This window comes from Vulpes lagopus, chromosome 23, assembly GCF_018345385.1.
Source record: "Vulpes lagopus strain Blue_001 chromosome 23, ASM1834538v1, whole genome shotgun sequence".
NCBI classification, from domain to species: Eukaryota; Metazoa; Chordata; class Mammalia; order Carnivora; family Canidae; genus Vulpes; species Vulpes lagopus.
In genome coordinates, this window is record NC_054846.1 from 9,720,469 (window position 1) to 9,736,466 (window position 15,998).

Sequence of the window (15,998 nt, forward strand, 5' to 3'; positions counted from 1 at the left end):
AGCCACGAAGCTCTCTACTGAGAGTTATTTCACTTTTCAGCTTTATTTTAGACAGTTATAGAACTGAATTTTACCCTATGAAGAACTGAGCAAGAATAGAACATATAAAGCAATTTTCTGATAAGGCTCACAATTTTAAAAAAATCTAATAGAAAAGACAAAGATAGAGGATCCCTGATTATTTCAGGGGAAACAAATGATTTCAGCTTTTCAAGGAAAGAAGAATATTCTGCTATATGCAATATTAACCATTTGTGGAAAGTTAACTAGTTATATACCAATTTAAGTCAAATAATTATAAAATCCCAAAGGAAAACTGCATTAGTGTATATCCCTCCTTTTCTTTCCACCTGCCACACTCCCAACCTTTCCCTTTGTCTCTTTCTCCCTTCCTTCATTTTTTTCAGAAGAGGAGAGAGGCAAATATGACCCTCTGGCACTGACTGCCAGTGACACACAAGTTCAGAAAAAATCTTATATGATGTCAAGGGAGATGTACTTTAAGCCATGTAGGAAGCAGGTGTGCCTTGCCTCTGTGAGTCCATTTCATTTATGGGGACAAGTGCACTCTTATTCTTAGATTTGACCATTAATTCTTGAGAATTAATGAATATGTTATCCTAATAAAGATGTATGTGGCTCTCTTTTGTCTTGGGAATATGGTAAGTACTACATTAGTATTAATAAAAAGTGAAAATACTGAAAAATATGTTCCATCAGTTGCATTCAGAGGCTCCTGAAATACAGTTGTTGGTTTGTTTTTTTGGCAAATATTCAAGAGTTACAAGATTCTCCACTAGAAAGAAAGGTTTCTAGCAGATGTAAACAGAATATAAAGACTCAACAAGCATCTGATTTACTATTAAACTAATTACCCTTAGTCTTGAGGAAACCTAAGAACTAATTAATAGGATTATATTTTAAAAGTTAATATAGGTCTTAATGTTTCTAACCTGGAAGTGGAAAATGACATAAAAATCCAAGGTCCTATCACTTTCATTGCCTGAAATTACAGTTAATTATACCTATGGGCATATTTGGCAAATCATATTTCCAAGTCAATTTTTCTATTCTTGGTCAATTATTATCTGTCAAACTATCAAAATCAAAAACCAGCCTTACTTAATTCCTTGAGACAGACTCTGTTGACACACTATTCTCAATGTTTCCATAGCATTTCACATTCATCAATAGCACAGAACGTATCAAACTCAGTAGTATATCTGAATTTTTCCTTATATATTAGAAACTTCATAAGACAATGAAGAATAATGTCATATTACAGAGGATCCTAAAGGCCCTACAATGAATCTACGATACGTGTCAGAAAATATTAAGAAACTGTAAGTTGAGGGAAGATAAGTGGCATTATCACCAGAATGTTGAATAACATTACTCTGGTGAGGATATACAAAACACACTAAGAAAGGAAAAAATAGCAGTTGCAGAAACAAAGCATGAAAAAAAGAAGAATGGAGTTGATATGAAAGGATTTTGAAGAGAATATTTTAAAAGACTTGGTTATTGATTGAAGGAAGGAGGAAAAGATTGAGATAATTTTCTGAAAGACAGAATAACTAGAAAAGTACCCATAAAAGACAGGAAGAAGAGACTTAGAAAAGATAATGACTTTGGCATGAAAATACTGAGTTAGGTTAGATAAGATAAATGCTAAGAAACACAACTAATGACTATGACACAGCACAATGCATTGGAGAATTCTGTAAAAGGAAAGATTAGCCAATATCGTGCAGATGGAGGTCATGCTGAAAATGCAGAAAACTTTGTGAGGAAAAGATGCTGGAGTGTCAGAGAAAGGAGACCAAAGAAACAGAGAAGGGGACTGCCTTTTGTAGGGAGGGATATGACATTAATAGATTTGGGGGGAGAGAAAGGAGGTATTTATAATTCCAGGTATTAAATTAGAAACCAATCTCAATTCTATTAAGATTTTTATCATCTCAAAGATGAAAGAATAGAAATGGAGATGAGTTATGGAGGAGGATAATGTGAACATCACTGTATACCTTCTCTTCAGGAAATCATATTAAAATAGGAAATAATCCATTTTTTTATCCCAAAATAAGAAATCATGGGGCACCTAGCTGGCTTAGTCGGTTAAGTGGCTGACTCTTGAATTCAGCCCTGGTCACCATCTTGGGGCATGATATTGAGCCCCTTATTGGGCTCTACGCTCAGCATGGAGTCTGCTTCAGTTTTCTTCCTCTCCCTCTCTCTCTGCTCCAACCCCTATTCTCTAAACAAGTAAATAAAATCTTTCTTTTAAAAAAGGGAATCTGAGCAAATGGTATTTCTTTACACAAATGTCATAGCTAGCATTATCTTAATATAGTCTTCAAATAAAATTACTTCACTGTTCAATAATGCATAGTGAAATTTTGTCTGACCTTTAATAAATTATAAACCAACTGAAGGAAATTCCACTAGTGGGTATCTACCCAAAGACAATGAAAATTCTAATTTGAAAAGATGTATGTACCCCTAAGTTTACGGCAGCATTATTTACAATAGCCAAGGTATGAAAGCAAACCAAGTCACCAACGATAGATGAATGGATAAAGAAGATGTGGTATATACATATAGTGTATGTTAGCCATAAAAAAAAAAAATTGAGATCTTGCCATTTGCAGCAGTAAGGATGTTGCTAAGGAGTATAATGCTAATGCAGTAACAAATGCCATAATTCAACAGAGGTCAAGGAGCCATTACAAGGGTTCACATACCTGTCTAAACTCCAAATAATTTTTATCACATTAAATGATACACTATTTATCAAATGCATATATGTAGAATTATAATTAATAAAATAAAAATTCATTTAGAAGTACTACTAAATTATATTAGGATGTTATCACTTCATAATGCCTTAATCAAAGGATACTAAAGGGAAAAATATTATTAATATCATGTGGGAATCCAGAAACACTTTTTGAGATTCCTGAAAAAGTCCTGTTCCAGATGATAAGAATGCAAGAAAAAAATGTATGTATGTATGTATGTATGGTTTGCTGGAGGTCTGAGTTGTAACCTAAATTATTAATCTTTTTACACTTATGACTGAAAGTTGTTAAAAAATTACTTTAAAAAATTCCTTTTTAGCAGCAGTTAGTGTTTTATGTACCAGAGAATTTTATGTATAATTTATATGTTTTAAAATATATAATTTATAGAAGTTCCATAATTACTTGCATACTTACTTCCATACTTAAAGAAGTAGCTAAAGACAAAAGTCTTTACCTAAAGGTTTGTTATGTTTGCTAACAATGGAAAAGATAAATCAAAATGAGATTGGGAGAATGTTGACCATCTTTTCATGTATTAATTGGCCCTCTGTCTTCTTGGAAAGATGTCTTTTCAAGTCTTTTCCCCATTTTTTAATTGGATTTTTTTTCTGTTTTGTTTTGATGTGGTTTCCTGTTTTTTGTTTTTGGGGATTTTTGTTTGTTTGCTATTGAGTTTTTTTATATGTTGGATATTAGCCTGTTATCAGATATATGATTTGCAATTACTTTCTCTAATTCAGTGGGTTATCTTTTCATTTTACTGATGGTTTCCTTTGCTGTGCAGCTTTTTAGTTTGATAGAGTCCACTTTTTTTTTTTTTTTTTTTTTTTGCTTTTGACGTCAAATTCAAAGAATCATCATGAAGACCTATGTCAAGGAGCTTACCATCTGTTTTCTTCTAGGAGATTTCTGGTTTCAGGTCTTACACTCCAGTCTTGAATCCATTTTGGGTTAATTTTTGTGTATGGTATAAAATAGTGATTCCATTTCATTCTTTTGCGGGTGACTGTCCAATTTTCCCAACACTACTGAAGAGACTGTCCTTTCCCAACTGCATATTCCTGGCTCATCTGTCATAAATTAGTCAACCATATATACATGGGTTTATTTCTGGGCCCTTTATTCTGTTTCATTAATCTGCATGTCTATTCTTCATGTCAATACCATTCTAATTGCTAGAGTTTTGTCATTTAGTTTGAAATCAGGGAGTGTGGATACTTCCAGCTTTGTTTTTCTTTCTCAAGACTTCGCTGGCTACTTGGGATCTTTTGTAGCTACGTACAAATTTTAGGATTATTCTATTTCTGTGAAAAATCCTATTGGGATTTTGATAGAGATCCCACTGAATTTGTGTATTGCTTGAGTATTACAGGTATTTTAACAATATTAATCTTCCAATCCATAGGTATGGAATATCTTTCCATTCATTTGCATTGTCTTCAGTTTATTTCATTAATGACTTGTTTTCAATATACAGCTCTTTCACATCCTTGGTTAAATTTATTCCTAAATATTTTATGCTTCTTAATACAACTGTAAATAGGATTGTCTTAATTTTTTGATACTTCATAATTAGTATAAAGAAACACAATAGATGTTTATGTGTTGATTTTACATCTTGCAACTCTCCTGAATTCATTTATTAATTCTAGCAGTTTTTTTTATAGTCTTCCGGGTTTTCTGTACATAACATGTCATCTGTGAATAGCGACAGTTTTAATTCTTCCTTTCCAATTTAGATGCTGTTTATTTCTTTTTCTTGCCTAATGGCTCTAGTTAGGATTTCCAATACTATGTTAAATAAAAATAGAAATAGTGGGCATCCCTGTCTTATTCCTGATCTTAGAAGAAAAGCTTTCAGTTTTTCACTGTTGAGTATAATGTTGACTGTGCGCTTGTCACATATGGCTTTTATTACTTTGAGGTACATTCTTTCTATATATACTTTGTTGACAGATTTTTTAAAAAATCATAAATGGATGTTAAATATGTCAAATGCCTTTTCTGCATCTATTCAGATAACCATAGGAGTTTTATCTTTCATTTTGTTAATGTGGTGTATCATGCTGACAGAAGTATATATGTTGAACCATTTGGGCATCCCTGGAATAAATTCCACTTGACCACGGTGTATGATCTTTTAATGTACTCCTGAATTAGGTTTGCTAATATTTTGTTGGTGATTTTTGCACATATATTCATCAGGGATATTGGTCTCTAGTTTTCTTTTTTGAGTGTGGCATTTTTGTCCATTTTTGGTATCAGAGCAATGCTGACCTTGTAAAATGTTTGGAAGAGTTTCCCCCTGTCTTCTATGTCTTGGAAGAGTTTGAGAAAAATTGGTATTAATCCTTCTTTAAATGTTTGATAGAATATACCAGTGATTCTGTCTGGTCCAGAGCTTTTGCTTTTTAGGAGGTTTTTGATTACTGATTCAATCTCCTTTCTGGTCATCAGTCTGTTTGAATTTGCTATTTCATCATGATTTGTGCTTGGTAGGCTGTATATCCATTTCTTCTAGGATGTCCATTTGTTGATATGTAATTGTTCCTAGTAGTTTCTTATGACCCTTTCTTTATGTTTCCTGATATCAGTTGTAACATCTTTCTTTCCTAATTTTATTGAGTCTTCTTTCTTTCTCAGTGACTCTAGCTAAGGGTTTGTCAATTTTGTTTCTTCTCAAAGAGTCAGCTTTTAGTTTCATTGATCTTTTCTATTGTCTTTTTAGTCTCCACTTATTTCTACTACAATCTTCTTTTCCTTCCATCTACTTAACTTTGGACTTCATTTTCCTTTTTCTAGTTCCTGCCAGTATAAAGTTAGGTTGTTTATATGTGATTTTTTCTTGTTTCTTGTGGCAAGTATTTATCACTATGAAATTCCCTCTTAAAACTGCATTTGTTGCATCTGTAAGTTTTGGTATGTTACACTTTCATTTTTCTCAAGGTATTTGTTAGTTTCTCTTTTGATTCTCTTTTGACCAATTGGTTGTTCAGCTGCATGTTGTTTAATTTCTAGAAATGTGTGAATTTTGTAGTTTTCTTTGTATAATTAATTCCTAGTTTCAGGGGCACCTGAGTGACTCTGTTAAGTGTCCAACTCTTGGTTTCAGCTCAGGTCATGATCAGGATCATGGAATTGAGCCCCACGTTAGGCTTTGACCTCAGTGGGGAGCCTGCTTGAGATTCTTTCTCTCTCTCTCTTTTGCCCCTCCCCCCACTTATGTGTGCGCACACACTCTCTCAAATAAATAAAGAAATCTTTATAATTTCTGGTTTTATACCATTGTGGTTTGAAGAACTGATTGATGTGATTTCAATCCTCTTAAATTTATTAAAACTTGTTTTTCAGTCTATCAATGATCTATCTTGGAAAATGTTCTTCGTACACTTGAGAAGAATATGTATTCTATTGCTCTTAGATAGAATATTCTGTAAATATCTGTTAAGTCCATATGTTCTAACATGCTCTTTAAGGCTGATATTTATTGATTTTCTGTCTGGGTAATCTATCCGTTGGTGTAAATGGGGGTATTAGAGTCTCCTGCTATTATGCATTGCTGTCTATCTCCCTTTAGGTCTGTGAATATTTGATATATATATGTAGGTGCTCCTATGCTGGGTGCATAAATATGTACAAACGTTATACTCTCTTACTGGATTGGCCCTTTTATCATTATGTGATACCCTTCTTTGTCTCATTATAGTCTTTATTTTAAAGTCTATTTTGTTAATATAACTATAGCTACTCCAGCTTTGTTTCTATTTGCATGGAATATCTTTTTATTAAAGTAGTGTGATACAATAAATCATACATTAAAGTAATATGATTTCTTTTTAGATAAAATTATAAATATGTATAGGTTTAATAACTGAGCTTCCAAATACCTGAGGCATAATTCTACATAATTGGAAATATCTAATATCTCTCTCACCAATAGTTATAAAAATAACTAGCAAAAGACATAAAAGATTTCAATGGTACTATCAACCAACTGACTCCCCTTATATTTACAGAATAATACACCCAACAATGACAAAAATATACTCTGCAAGTGAACATGGTATGGTTACCAGGAGACATGCTGATCTAGGCCATAAGAAAAACAAAGTCTCAACAAACAAAAAGTTTGAAATCATATTCTCTAACAAAATTTAAAAAAATCATTAAAATAAAAGTAAAGTCATGTTCAGGTATTTATTAAAACTCTAAATATTTGGAAATCAAACAGAATCCATGGGCCAAAGAAGAAATCACAAGGGAAATCAGAAAATATTTTTAACTGAAAGAATATGAAAATACAATATATTAAAATTTCTGAATTGTGGCTGAAGTAGTGCTTATACAGAAATTTATAACTTTAAATGCTCATATTAGAAGAGGAAAAAAGGATCTAAAATCAGTTAACTGAGTTCCTCCCTCAAGCATCAAAAAGATATCCAATTAAATCCAAACTAATTACAAGAAAAATTAATAAAGAGGTAAAAATCAACAAAAAGGAAATAAATAGAAAAGATAAATGAAAACAGATTTTGAAAATGTTAATAAAATGGATAAGCCTTTAGCTAGAATGATCAAGAAGAGAATTCACAATTTAACAATATCAGGAACAAAATCTGGGATACCACTACAGTAGACATTAAAGGGATAAGGAAATATTATGAACATATTTTTTCACTAATAATTTTTGCAACTCATGTAACATCTAGAAATCAATCAGTATAATTCACCAAAATAAAGAAGAAACCCCATCTAAATATTTAAATACATGCAGAAGAAGTATTTGGCATAATTCAACCAAATTTAAATTCAATCAAAATTCAATCAAATTAAAGAAATTCAATCAAATTTTATCATACATGATAAAAAAAAACTCTTAGCCAACTAGAAAGAAAAAAGAATCTATTCAACCCAACTAAGACATCTACAAATAATCTACAGCTACTACCACATCCAATAATGAATGGTCAGTTATTTCTACCTAGAATCAGGAATACGCCATCTCTCAACAATTCTATTCAACATTATACTAGAGATCTACACTAATGTAAAAAAATTAAATATTATGGAGTGCGTGAAGCAGCTGGTAAGAATGTAAAATGGTACCCTCTTTTTGATAATCACTATAATAGTATTTTATAAAAATAAAACATATTTCGATATCATCTCACATCTGTCAGAATGGCTAAAATTAAAAGCACAATAAACAAGTGTTGGTGAGGATGTAGAGAAAAAAGAACGCTGTACACTGTTAGTGGGAATGCAAACTGGTGCCACCACTGAGGAAAACAATATGGAGGTTCGTCAAAAATCAAAATACAAAAAAAAAAAAAAAATTAAAAAAAAAATCAAAATACAACTACCCTATGATCCAGTAATTGCAGTACCAGGTATTTACCCTAAAAATTTAAAAAAAAACCCACTAATGCCCCTCCTATGTTTATTACAGCATTGTTTGCAATATCCAAATTATGGGGGCAGCCCAAGTGTCTATCCATAGATGAACAGATGAAGATGTGGTATATACAAATATGCACATACACATACCATGGAATATTATTCAGAAATAAAAAGTATGAAATTGCCATTTACAACAACATGGGTGGAGCTAGAGAGTATAATGTTAAGTAAAATAAATCAGAGAAAGACAAATACTGTACAATTTCACTCATATGTGTAATTTAAAAACAAAACAAATGAGCAAAAGAAAAAGAAAAAAAACGAGTGAGAGAGAAATAAAAAAGCAAACTCTTAACTACAGAGAACAAACTTATGATTACCGGAGATGACTAGGAGGGGGGAATGGGTGAAATAAGTGAAGGGAATTAAAGGACTCTTATCATGATGAAGTAGCTGATATGTAGAACTGCTGAATCACTACATGTACGCCTGAAACTAATATAACACTGTATGTTAACTATACTGGAATTTAAAATTTTTAATTTATAATAAAAAACTTAATAAAATAAAAATTAATTTTTTAAAGTAAAACATACTTTTACTTTAAAATCCAGAAATCTCATTCCTGGAAATTTACTTGAGAGTGAAAAAGGTATAGCCATACAGAGACTTGTATACAATTATTCATAGCAACATTATTTACAAAAACCAAAACCTGGAAACAATCTAAATGTCCATCAATTATGGAATAGAAAAACAAACTGTGCTATACCCATACTATGAAATACTGCTCAGCAATAAGATAGAGTCAAATATAAATACAAGTAACAACATGGATACATCTCAAAACCATAAATATATCCCTACCCCTTGTCCATTCACTACCTTCTCTCTTGAAACTCACAATAATCCATTCTATCTCGCTAGCAACTCATGAATCTTGTTCCTATTTTATTGAGAAAATTACTCATTCACAAGCCCCCACTACCATATCTACTTACCTATCTCTGTCTATACCTATATACTCTGCCTTTGCTCCTGATACTGTAGATGAAGGGTTAGTAAACTGATGCATAGGGCATTGGAACACATCCAAACCCATTCAGTTATGTATTATCAACTCTTACTGTTTAGGAATTGCAACAAAAACCATATGGCTCACAAATAGAATATTTACTATCAGGCTTTCTACAGGAGTTTGCTGATCCCTGGAACAAATCCACTTTGTCCTCGCAAAGGCCAATCTGTCTCCCAGAACTCATCCCCTCTCACTTCTTCAGGACTCTGCTCCTGTACTTCTTCCATCTCTTATTTTTTCCTTTGTTATTAGTTGTTTTCCATTGAAAATTAACATACTAAGACTCTGTCCACTTAAAAACAAAAACAAGAAACCCTCTCAACTTGTATCTCCACCCCAGCTATTTCCCTATTCTCTTTTTCTTTTTTACAGTTAACAATCTCCAATGGGTTGTTTATACTGGATACCAATAGTTCCTCCCCTCCTGTTCCCTCTTGAAGTCACTCCAACCAAGCTTTCCTCTTGTCCTTACTCTACGGAAATGGTCCTTATCATGAACACCAGTGACTTCCCCAGGTTGCTGAGTCCAATGACAATATTTAGCCCCAAACTTACTTGATTTACAAGCAGCTTGACTGATCACTTCCTTCACTTAGAACAGCTTCTTCTTTTTGGCTCCCAAAAAATATGCCATACTGGTTGTTACTCATCTTCTCAGTCTCAAGGGTTGAACTCTTAGATGTCTTCTCTACCTGCACTCCAGGCTCATCACTTTAAAGATCATCGATATCCTGACAAATCTGAAATTTTTCCCTCCAGCCTTGATCTCTCCGAGAAACCCCAGACTTGCGTATCCAACTATCTGATAACCCGACCTAAAAGACATCTCAGATTTAACATGTCCAAAAGGAAACTTCTGGTCTGCCCACCTTCTCAAACCTACTTTACACTCATATTTTCCCATATAATTTATAGGCAGCTTCATCTTCCCAGCTTCTCAGCCAAAAAAAGTTCTTGAAGTCAGCTTTGAGTCTACTTTCTTAAATCCTATATACAACACATCTACAAATCTCTTGATCTCTACCATATCCATCATCTACTTATGAGCATCTCTACACCCTGCCACATACCATGATTGTTTCACCTGGATTATTAAAATAGCTCCCAAACTGCTTTCCTTGCTTCCACTCAAGTCCCCTGTTAGTGGGTTCTAAATAAAGCAGGCAAGGAGAATCTGCTAAAATTTAAAGCAAATCATGTCCAAAAGCTCTCAAGGGCTTCCCATTTCACTTAGAATAAAAGCAAAATCATCAGAATGACCCAGGAGATGTTACATGGTCTCCTCACCTTTCTGACCTCATCCACTTATCACCCTTTTACCCATTTTGCTCCAGGCACATTGGCCTTGGTATCCCCAAAATACTCCATGCATGCTCCTGCCTCAGGAATGCTGGCCTTGATTATTATTCCGGCTCATTCTTTCCTAGATATCCCCAGTGATTCATTTCTTCATGTACATTACATTTTTATCCAATATCACATCTAGCTGACATTGTTCAGTGCTCACCATGATTAACTGTAGCATCATCTGTCATCATATGCTGTTATTACAATATTAATGACTATATTCTCTATGTCATACTTTTCACCTCCCTGGCTTATTTGTTCTATGCCTGGAAGTTATATGTCACCATCTTACATATTACATATATATTTATTTGGTGTCTCTTCCTAAGAGGAAATACCCTCATTGAGGCTCAGTAGTTTTATTTATTTTATTAACTATCTATTAGCTATTTACTTTGTTAACTATATGCCCATCTTCTTGAATATTGCTTAGTATGTAGCTGGCACACAATTAATACTTGCCAAATGAATCAAATATGTAAAAATGCTTTATAAATTGTAAAGTAATGTATAAATGAGGTGTATTATTAACTCCTGAATTTGTAATAAGCACTTTCCACTCATTTTCAATCTTCCAAGTAACCCTTGAGTATTTTTTCATCTCTATTGACATTTCAACAAAGTGTGTTTAAAGAAGTTAGATCTGCTTGTTGTCTAAATTGCCACAACTAGTAAGCAGAGAACAGGAATTAAATCCAGATTTAACTGAAGGGGCTGGCTTTCAACCATTAAATACTTTGCTTGATACAACAGTACTACTGGATGCTAAGTGGACAGTTCAGAGATTTCATATCAGAAGTCCTGTAATAGATGGGGATTTACAGAGAAAAATCCTTCAAAAACATGTCGGGGATTGAAATGTCTCCAGAGTACTCTTGTAAGCCTGACATTTCAATTTATATCACTGCATAAGAGTACAATATTTCTAATAAGCAAAAAATTAACTATTTGGGGGAAATGCATGATATTTTTTGACTAGTCTAAGAATACAGATCTAGTTTTTAGGTGTTTTATTCTCTGCACAATATACTACATAGTTAATTTTCACCTTCTAAAAGAGTTAATGGGTTGTCATTGTCTTCATTCCAGATACATAAACATTAGGATGAAATTTCCCATGTTTCTGATAATTAAGATATAGATTTAGTCTCTGTGGCTCTTATTAAATATAAACCATCAAATTTCTTATCCAGGTAAAACTGTCATTTTCATTGCCCTTTCCTGGTTTCCTACTCTTTAAAATCTGCATTTCATTTAATTCTCCCAACATGTCAGGAGGGAGATTTGCACAGGGACTTTTCAATGGAAATAAAAAATAAATGCTGCAACCAATCAGTCACTAGAAGGTCAGATATTCCACAGCCTTACCTATATAAGTTCCAGGTGATATTCAGAAAACACACTCACATACAGACACATACAACATGGCAATTAAACATTTTAAAGCACTCTAAACAATCAAAATTTGTTCTAACCATGTCCTTATTAAGTTTATTCACTTGACTCATTAGAAGAGCTCTTGATTATTTCATGAAGCAAAGACTTTTTCACTCCTGTGAAGACACAATTTTCAAGACTGGCTAATGTTGTTTCTGTGTGACAGTATTAAAAGTAACAAATGGGAGAGCATGGATAACCAACTTTTCTCCCTCACTGCTCCTTGATGATAAAGCTCACAATAATTAATGTTTGAGAAAAATGACATGAAGTCATGTTTAAAAAGATATATTGTACCATATATTCCTTGGTGAAGAGTATGAGATAATATACAATATTATTTAGAAAGATTCCCATCAAAATAGTTTTGTGTTTAAGTTTGGGACTATTGGGGATTTCGGACTTCAGTTATCTGTGAAAATTACTTAGTAATAATTATTTCATGAAAATCAAAATAGGACAGATTAAGTGTTTACAACAGCCAAAGATATGAAAAGAAAAAAAAAACTTAATTATTGAGTGCATAAACGTTGAGAAAATCTAGTTCAACGTCAGGTTTTAAAGGAAGTATAAAAAAAAAAAAAAAAGACAAGGAAAAGGTTCCCGTCAATTATAAAAGTCTGTTTTAAAAATAGTTGATTATATACTTAGTTATGTAACGACATAACATGTTCCTGACATGAGAGAGAAACACAGAATACTTTACCCAGGGGCACTCTGGCAGCACTTGCATCCGGGTTGATCCAGAAGGACAGCCAGGAGAGAACCACTATCAGTAGGGTTGGGGCATAAACACCCATCATGTAAAACCCAACCTGTCTTCTCAGGGTGAAGATGACTTCCACACACGTGTAGTACCCTTTCAGAAACAAACATGTTAGAAATATGAGGGACTCACTTATGCCCAACTATAAAAATCAACAGTGTACCTGTACTTTGTAAGTCACTTCTATCTGACGTAGTTTCACAAAGTAAAGTCCACAAAAAGACTTTTTCTATAAATATATAATTTATTTCGTGTAAAAGGTTGACATTATGGGACCCGTCTCACCTGACCTTTCACAACTTTATTATGACATTGAGAAATAGATACCACATGCTGCTCCACTATGTCAGTGTCTCAGCTTTTAAGTCTTTGTTCAGAGAATTTGCAATGAACTTAAACTTTTCATTACCCATGGGTACCCTCAGAGCAATTGATCTAAAGGCGTCATATAGGGAGCAGTAAATCAAAGTGGAATAAGTCTAAAAAGAGACATTCCACGACTATGTATTGTCAGTATAATTTTTCAGCTACATTTCCCACTTCTTATCTAGAAAGCATAGCAGTCTACAAAGACTCCCATGCATATTTAAACCTTAAAAAATTAAACGTATTGGAAGTAAATCTTAGCAAGCTTAAGAAATAAGTGTTTTCAATCTATATCTATAAAAGAGTATAAAGGGCAAATATCTGACATTCCTCTCAATTCTCTCTGTTCCTCCATTCCGGCACCTCAAACTTGCTTTAGGAGGGAAAGGACTTCATTTTCAGAAGCTGAGACAAATGCAGAAATTGCCTTCCAATATAATTCTAGAGATGCCATGACACCAACTAGCCTCCCTAATTAATCACAAATTATGGGCAGCCTCACAATGGCTTTTGCTGACTTGGGAAACAATAGAAGTGACAAAATAATCTTCTAGCACTGGTATAGAAGAGACGCTGCTAGATGTTTGAGACATTTAAAAAAAAATGTGTTAGGCCTTTCAGTTAGCAACTTCAATATAATATATAATGCCTAAAGTGCTTAATTTTGGTAGAAATGTCATTTACCATTCAAAAAAGCAAAGTTACATGAAAATAACAGAAAGTTAAAATATCTCCATTTGTGTTCAGCTTAAATGTCATTATTTTAAAATGCTGAAATAAATGAATGAATAAGTGAAATAATTATGGGGAAAGGACAATATTACTTTTTGCTATTTTATATTTTAAAGGTAATATCTAATTTTCCTAGTTAGGAAGAATATACACCCTTCCAGCACCAGAATGATCTCTGAATTCACTCAATAATGGTACCTCTGGTGGTATTGGCACACAAGAGGGTTTTAAAAAATATTAAATAAAAGAATAGCTATTCACATCCTCACATAAAATAACTTCGATCAGAAACCTAATCTTTTCCCAGTGTGAATTATAATCATTGCCACTTCTGAAAGATCGTAAGATATGAGGGCTAATATGTAACACAAATAAAGAGCTGACTGGAAATGAAGTGACTTCTAATTATGTCAAATGTTTCCAAATTATATCAGAAAAAAAACAAACAAAAAAATGACAATGCAGCATGCTTGTCTTTTTTAAAAATTTAATTTCATTAAAACTAGGCAATTTAATTAAGTTGTGGATAGGTTTTAAAAAGATACAAGAGGTCAAACAGTGAAAATCCCCTCCCTTTTCTCTTCCTACCACTCATCTCAACTTCCTGCCTGGACAAACAAAAACATATGTTTCTAACTAGCAATCATGTGCAAAAATTCCAAAATATAATCTTTTCTGAGTCCAATGTTCTGCAATTAAGAGGCTCATACTATTTCCTAAAAGTGGTTCTGAGGTACCTGGCTTTGCAACAATATCGCTGACTCAAGTTCATGTCATGTTTACTGGTGCCTGTGACATAGAGAACAGCATGTACGTGCTCACTGCATATTTTTAGGTGACTTAAATTATCATAAATATTACAACAATGTACGATAGAGTTGCTTGCTCTGAAATGAATTTTTGCATTCCATCCCACCATGTATAATGACAGCCTACGGACCAGGAGCCCTGTACTCTGAGGCCAGTTGCCACCCCCTCCTTTTATGAAGGCACCCACTAGGGGAGCTTCCCAGGACTGGGATGAATTTGGCAATAAAATACATGCTTGGATATTATAGTGATTTGCTCCATAAACTTTTATGAGAAACATTTCTTGATCTTTTTTGATCTTTTCCTAGTACTGTTACATTTATGAGAGGCAGGTGGGCAGCTAATTGATATAAATGTTCATTGGCAAATTCAATTTACTTTCTATTTCCTGTGAGGTTTTATTTCATTATTATTCACTTAGGCTTGCAATTTAAGTATTTTTGTATACTTGTTTTCTTATATATCTCTCCCCACCTTTGTAAAATCTATAATTATTTAAAAACTGCAATTTTTAATAAAGTTAAAGACAAATGATTATTTCTGATCATTTCTGTACAAGTTAAAGAAAATATTGTTCATCATTTTATAAATGTTGCTGTCTATATCTTTTTCACTGTTACTAAGCATTCATATATTTAAAAGGTTCTATATTTCTAAATACATTTCTAAATATTATCCAAGGATTAAAATATGTTTTACGTATATTCATATGATGGTTCATGGAAACACAGATAAAGCATGCTTACAAAAACACAGTAAATGACAATTATTATTATGTAAGACATAAGTTCTTTTATTATTTTTTATAGCTAATGAGAGATCAGTGACTTATTTATAACAAAAAATACACAGAAACTTTACTTCTTATAATCTTGAGTAATTTCTCAGATACTCTAACATAGCACATCTTCTTTTCTTCTCAGAAATAAAATGAATTGTGTATTTCATTTATGTGTGTACCACATTACAATATAGATCTATAAAAGGGCTGGGATGTCTCCTTTATTCCTTGCTCTATGGCAAATGGAGACATCCAGACACAAGGCTTAACGATGAAAAAATAAACATCCCCAGAATTTTCAATGCTATCTTGTAATTTTATGCTATTTCATTAAATCAGAAATAAAATGGCTAGTTTTGCTTTCATCTTTACATGAAGTTTAAAACTTCAATGGGGTCATTTCAAATTTCTCGAAACAATTTAGAGACTATTCATTTTGGAATGTTAAGCATATAATCTAGATGTGGATAACTATTT

General features: G+C 32.9%; 1 protein-coding gene across 5 annotated transcripts in view; it reads right to left on the minus strand.

Annotated features, from left to right (window-relative positions):
- The window catches only part of GLRB (glycine receptor beta), a 95,718-nt gene that overhangs the window by 15,558 nt on the left and 64,162 nt on the right, over positions 1-15,998 (minus strand). For all 5 annotated transcript variants that reach the window (XM_041739116.1, XM_041739114.1, XM_041739113.1 and 2 more), the window contains one exon: positions 12,773-12,925. In XM_041739116.1, coding sequence (XP_041595050.1) covers positions 12,773-12,925 — 153 coding nt within the window. The remainder of the gene's footprint in view (positions 1-12,772; positions 12,926-15,998) is intronic.